This window comes from Rana temporaria, chromosome 1, assembly GCF_905171775.1.
Source record: "Rana temporaria chromosome 1, aRanTem1.1, whole genome shotgun sequence".
NCBI lineage: Eukaryota > Metazoa > Chordata > Amphibia > Anura > Ranidae > Rana > Rana temporaria.
The window spans coordinates 353,227,786-353,234,439 of NC_053489.1; the positions used below are offsets into that span (position 1 = coordinate 353,227,786).

Consider the following 6,654-nt stretch of genomic DNA (forward strand, 5'->3'; position numbering starts at 1 on the left):
ATAGTTACAATGTTTCCTGTTAAAAAAATAATGCTTAACGGCTAGTAAATCCAGGAGCAGTGATGCCACCCATAAGCCCCTCAGCTCATCCTTTCTTTGTGCTCCTCCTGCCGCTAACAGACAAAGCGGAGCGGGATCATGTGACCAAACTGGAGTGGGCAGAAAATGGGGAAGTATATACATCTTTCTAACACAGGTTAATTAGTATAAGTGTTAGGAGGGAGGAGGGGGTTCTTTAAATAGGTTTATACTGGAATTCTACTTTAAGTGGAGACATCTCTAAGCTCAAATTGCCAGGTCACCATTCCTTCACAGTTTGGGGATGCTCTTCTGTTCAAATTTATATTATGGGAAATGCAGACAAGGGCTATGGTAAAAAGTTCTTGCCACCGAGTATCCAATGATGCAAGCGATTTTAGACGCCAGCTAGTTATCCAGCTCAGATACTTTTTTTTGGTGGGCCAACGATTTAACATGATTCTAAGCTTTATCCAGCCAGTGCTAAGCAACTGGAACACTTAACCCCCAACCTGTATATACTTGCCCTGTCTTTGCCCCTACTTCACACTGTCCTTTTCAACAGCTGTATTTTCAACTGTGTGCATTTATGTGGGGGGGGGACATGAAACCAATTCCCCATTCTTCCCCACATTATAGGGCTGCTCAGACACCAAGGCTGCCAACCAGGTTGAGAGAATATCCTCAGACAACTGTAAGCACCAAGTCACAAGTCTTTTGCTCTCAAAACTATTAGCAGAAGAGTAAAAAGAGGCTGAGGAATGTGCTGCTGGGGTGGGTGGTGGTTAAGTGTGCCTATTTGTCCTGTATGGCCAAAAGACAAGTTCACATTAAAGTTTCACATGACCCCTAATGCTACTGAACACCATTTAATATACATCATCTGCAGCAAGAAATACAATTTTCCCATTTAGTTCTTATGTGGGAAGATAACAATGGTATGCCAGGTGCACTACAGCTTCACCAGATCTAGCAAGGAAAACAAACCATGTGCTGATTCAAGGCTAGTTTTCCTCCTTCTGCTCACCGCCGCTTAACCCCTTCCCACCTAAGAGCAAAACAAATATTAATTCCTAAAGTGGTTGTAAACCCTTACAACACACCTTTTTCTACAGATAAGCCTATATACTAAGGCTTACCAGTAGCTACCTTGGATATCTCCTAAACGGTTTAGGAGATATCCCCTGTATTTGCATGTGCTGACGTAATCGGTACAAGTGCACTGAAGCAATGGCACGTACGTTTTGTTGCTTTCAGTGAGTGTGCCGTTACCAGCAGCTCTCGCACGCATGCGCAGGAGTGAGATCTCCGAGGCTATGGCCAATCAGAGTGCAGGAGCCGCGATACCCGGAAGTAACTCCGGCCTATGCGGTGTACGGAAACGGCGCGGGGGGGTTTCGATCCCAGGTGAGTATTAAATAATGAGCTAGTATGCTATGCTATTAGCAATATATGATTTGCACAATCATTCCTTATCCATGCCACAGATTGAATGAGTGATGGACATCCACTTTCTTTTTATTTATTTTTTTTTCACTTGCCTTTATCCCTTTTTATAGTCCTGTGGCATCATCACAAAGCTACATCTTTTCTATGGCTAGCAAGAGCTGGTGGAGGAATGTGTGGCAGAAGTACACAAGACTTCCAATGCCTGTCATGACAGGTGTTAATTGGCATTGTGGAGGAGTGTTTTCACTGTTGACAATTCTGAGACTAGCCCTCCTCTACCTGCATAGTGGACCATATATATTATGTTATCTGTTACCGAAGTAGGACCCAAAACAATAGTGTGCATTTTGCAAATCCTGCCAAAACTGTACCGACCATGACCTTTGACCCTAACTTGACCCAAACACTAGCCCAGATAAAACCTTGATTTAGGCATTTCTTCTTTGTTTACACACAGTTGTTTATTTATCTCTGCAAGGAATGATACAAAAGTATCTTTCCTCCAATCACAGAGAGAAACACAGGGGCAGGCTTCATAGTGCCTGATCACTGTTATAGTCAATCGGAGGTTATCACAACGATCAGGTGACCCGGGACCAGGAGTTCCATATCCTGATCATTGGTACAGGACCCGGGGCTCCCGGTGGGATTCTGGACTCTGTGCCGGGAGCGTGCTATGCGGCATGCTCCCAGCACAAAGACATATCCAGCCCAACGGGAAAAAGGGCCAGTGCAGTGAGGCCACATATATGCGTACTGTCGGCGTGAAGAGGTTACGAGATACAGTACTCATTTTAAACAATCCAGCCTTGTTAACATGGGCTTCAGCTTGTACAAGAGCAGCGTGGACAGCAAATTTTTAGCAACATTTTCTCAGACCTGTAATCTTCCAGCCACTATCTAGCTCCACTAGTTGTAGTGAGTCAGTCACCTAGCCTTGTTCTTTAATATTGAAGATGTTTAGTAGCTTATCCAAGCCACTCCTTATTTCTAATGAGCATCAGGAAGATCCCCATGGCCTGGATAAAAGACAACCTTCACAAACATTCTACCTGAACTATTTTACGTAAAAAAAAAGAAATTAAAATTGAACTGTCACGTATAAAAAAATGTAAATAAAAATTGCAGTGAAGCAATGATGCAAAGTGCATAATTAAAAGTGAGAATTGCCCATCTGTAAAAATATCCACTGAACCTGCGCCAGTTTCTGGACTTCCTTTAGTATGACCATGCAGATTTCCCTGCAGTGAAACCATTGCATTGTAGTCACCCTGGTCCCCACTATGCAGGTAGAGGAGGGCAAGTCTCAGAATTGTCAACAGTAAAAACACTCATCCACAATGCCAATTAACACCTGTCATGACAGGCATTGGAAGTCTTGTGTTACTTCTGCCACACATTCCTCCACCAGCTCTGGCTAGCCATAGAGATGGTGTAGCTTTGTGATGATGCCACAGGACTATAAAAAGGGATAAAGGCAAGTGGGGAAAAAAAAAAGAAAGTGGATGTCCATCACTCATTCAATCTGTGGCATGGATAAGGAATGTGATTGTGCAAATCATACATTGCCAATAGCCTTCCAATAGGTGATACAACTAATGGAGCATTTTTTTTAGGAAATGCATTAAAGCGGAGGTTCACCCTATAAAAAAATTCTAACACTACATCCAGCCCCGTTCTGCATATAAAATGACACTGACCTTTTTTTTTTTTTGTTTGCCGTAGATAGCGTTTAGCCTTAGAATTCACCGCGCCTTCCGGGTAGGGAATCCCGCGGGAGTGGGCGTTCCTATTGACATGCCAATTGATTGACATGCTTAACGACTGCGCACACAGCGCGTCACGACTTCCCGAAGGAAGCTCGGGTCGGCTCGGCTCTATTCGGCACCGGCGCCAAATAGAGCCGAGCCGCCCCGAGCTTTCTTCGGGACGACGTGACGCGCTGTGATGCCTATCCCAGAAACCCTTGCAAATAGCCTAGGCAAATAAGGAGGAGGAAGTAATGAAGGACTACAAAATAAAGGTATTTACAAGCAACAAATTAAATAAAAATTGTCCATTCTGAACACTATGAGATTAGAGCATGCAGCACAGACAAACATAAAAAAATGGGTGGAACTCCACTTTAAGATAGAAATAATTTGACTTTAGAACCACTTGCCTACTGGGTACATTCACCTCTTTCCTGTCCAGGGCAATTTTCATTGCACGGTAATGCAACGCTGTAACCAAATTCGTTTATAACTTTTTTCCCCAAAAATAGAGCTTTCTTTTGGTGGTATTTAACCGTAGCTGTACATCAGTCCCTTTAAGCAGGATTGCAAGAGCATGCTGCACAGCGGGGGTGCAGATGATTAGGGAGGGGTCCTACTAGCTGGGAACCACAATCTCATCTCCTATCGTCAACGCCATCCCCCACAGTTAGAACACACATAGGGAACACAGTTAACCCCTTGTGGCTATGCATTACAGCAAAAAGTACAAAATATTTTTTTCAAAATGGTCGCTCTTTTTGTTTATAGCGCAAAAAATAAAGAAAGACCGTAGATATGATCAAATACCACCAAAAGAAAGCTCCATTTGTGGGAAAAATAGGACGTCACTTTTGTTTGGGTACAGCTTCGAACGACTGCACAATTGTCAGTTAAAGCGACAGTGCCTAAACGCAAAAAATGGCCTGTCATTCATCCGGGGCTAACGTGGTTAATAAAGCTGGGTTTTTTATTTTTTGCTATAACAATTATTTGTAAATAAGTCATTTTTATTCTTCACTGATGAGGCTTCACTGAAGGACACTGATAAGGCTCCGTAATATGCAGCACTGATGGGCAATGACAGGTGGCATGGATAACCGGCACTGATAATCAAATGATGATCAGCACAGGTCTTCCCTGTGAGGAGAGGCCGCCAATTGGCTCTCCTCTCCCTCTAAGTACGAGGCAAGAAGAGCCGATTAACGGCACTTCCGTGTTGATCCCATGGGTAAAGAGTTCTGTCATCGGCTCTTTACCGAGATTGGGGCAGGGACACAACACGCCTGTGATCGCCGTAAGACCGGGCAAAGCCATGACATTGGCCCAGGAAGGAAGTGCATCCCGCCCGCTGTCATTTGTCTATACGGCGGGCAGGAGGCAGTTCAAGAGGTTGTAAAGCAAGTGATCCAAATCCTGCCAGCCCCTCTGAAATAATGAGACACCAACAGTGTGTTTTTTGAAAAATCAGCAGGTAAATACCTTTTACATCGATGTGCAGTCACGTGACTGCCAGACACTCTTCTTCCCCCGATCTAAGACTTATAGTGGGAGGGGCAGGGTGTCGAATGTGAAAAAAAAAAAAAAACATTTTGCAACCAAATTTTCAAAAAACACACACTGTAGTATATCTTATTACAGAGGGGTTGGCAGGAACTGGGATCACCAACTTTACTGCCACACAGAATAGCAGCAGGATGAGAGGATTTATTATTTTTATCAGCTCACACACTAGGATGTGACCAAGAGAGAAGAGACTGCGGGATGACGGGGGCATGTAAACTGACATTTCCCATGGATCATCAGCCATGATTACCATGGTCGGCACACAGGAACAGGCAGGATCAACCAGGTATATTACAACATAGAATGCGACAAATGAAACCGCATAGTGCTTGTGCCACGTAACATGCTTTAAACTAGTTACAGACCGCCCACCGCAGCAATTTGGTTCCCCTGCGCAAATCGCCATCATTGCACGCAAATGCAGATTTGTGGGGGGGGGGCATTGGCAAGCGGGGGAGCCAACCAGTGGATTTGGTGGACTCGAGGTCCGCCGCTCACCCTGGTCATCAAGGGGGAAACTCTTCCAGTCCTTGGGTGGTTAAAGGAATATTTTTTTTTTTTTTGCTGTTTTTGTTTTACGGTTACAACCACTTTAACATTCTCTGGGTGTTGAAAATAAAAAAAAAATGGTAAGGAAGGGCTGAATATTGAAAAACTTGTATGGAAGGAGATAGCAAGAGAAGCAATGGTGATGATGAGGATTTCCTGAGTGTGTTATCAGCATCATTGATGAGCAGAGCTCAGACCACAAAGGGCTTATCTTCGTTATTGTGGTGAGCCCATGTAGTGGATGTCCCACCCCCCCTAGATGACAGGCCAGCTGCCACTTACCGGTGTGTGCATAGGAGACGGGCACCTTCCAGATGCTGAAGTGAGCGGACACCGAGGCGAAGTACTTCCCGAAGGCCAGCGGGATGATGTACCAGCGGTAATACCTGGCGGGTAGCTGGGTGTGAGGAACCCCCCAGGCTCGGAGCATAGGAGGGAGGAAGCAGCAGATAGCCAGGATATGGAATAGAGACACCGTCACCGGGTACGGGAAGTTGTTCAGGATGATTTTGTTCACCACGTTCCCACCTGAGCTCACCGAGTACCACAGCATACAAAGCATGGCGACCCGGGCCCCGTCCTTCACACCGGCCCCAGCTGGGGGGCCGGAACCCCCCGTGCCGGACACAGCCGCCATGACCCGGACCCTCCTCCACTACGGGGAAGCTGCACTCCACACCGGAACACACACACACTAGAGACGTGGAAGTGGAGACGTCAAGAGAAAAGAAGGGGAGGGGATAGAGTCCTTTCACAATTCCGTCACATCCCGTGGGAAGCGCCATGAAAATGATGTCGTCACTTCCTGTGTAGCAGGCGGCGTAGTTGGTATCTTAGTTACTGCTTCCCTACAAGTGAGGAGCGGGCTCAGCCCTGTCTGTGTCCTTAGGTTACTGCAATCTCGTGAAGAGTTATTTGAATTTATTAGATAATCCACAACCACAGCAACCTCATAGTTGGCAACTTTTTTTGGCGGAGCAGTATGTTAATTAGGGGCGGGGCATTTTTTTTATAGGCGTGTCTGGTGTTTAGGAGAATTACACACAGCGAAAATGCTAAATACTGGGCGTGGTTTAAAGGGGGTGTGGTTAAATAGTCTGTTTACATCCACCTGTCCGTAGGCATGCATGGACCTTCCCATCAGGTCCACCTGAAAAAACTGACTGTGTAAAAGGGGCCTAAGGGCCCTTTCACACGTACGGACAAACGGTCCCTTTATTACAAGTCCGTTTTACGGACTTGTAATGGTTCCCTATGGGATTGCAGACGTTAGCGGATGATGCACCTGCTAACGTCCGCAACCATCCGCGTCCGCAAAGAT

The 6,654-nt window shown here is 45.6% G+C and overlaps 1 protein-coding gene across 1 annotated transcript in view; it reads right to left on the reverse strand.

Moving 5' to 3' along the window:
- Nucleotides 1-6,133, reverse strand: part of SLC35E1 (solute carrier family 35 member E1) — a 32,035-nt gene extending 25,902 nt beyond the window's left edge. The window contains exon 1 of the mRNA XM_040321041.1: nucleotides 5,616-6,133. Within this exon, the coding sequence (XP_040176975.1) occupies nucleotides 5,616-5,970 (355 nt within the window). The 5' untranslated portion in view covers nucleotides 5,971-6,133. The remainder of the gene's footprint in view (nucleotides 1-5,615) is intronic.
- Between the last annotated feature and the right edge of the window lie 521 nt (nucleotides 6,134-6,654).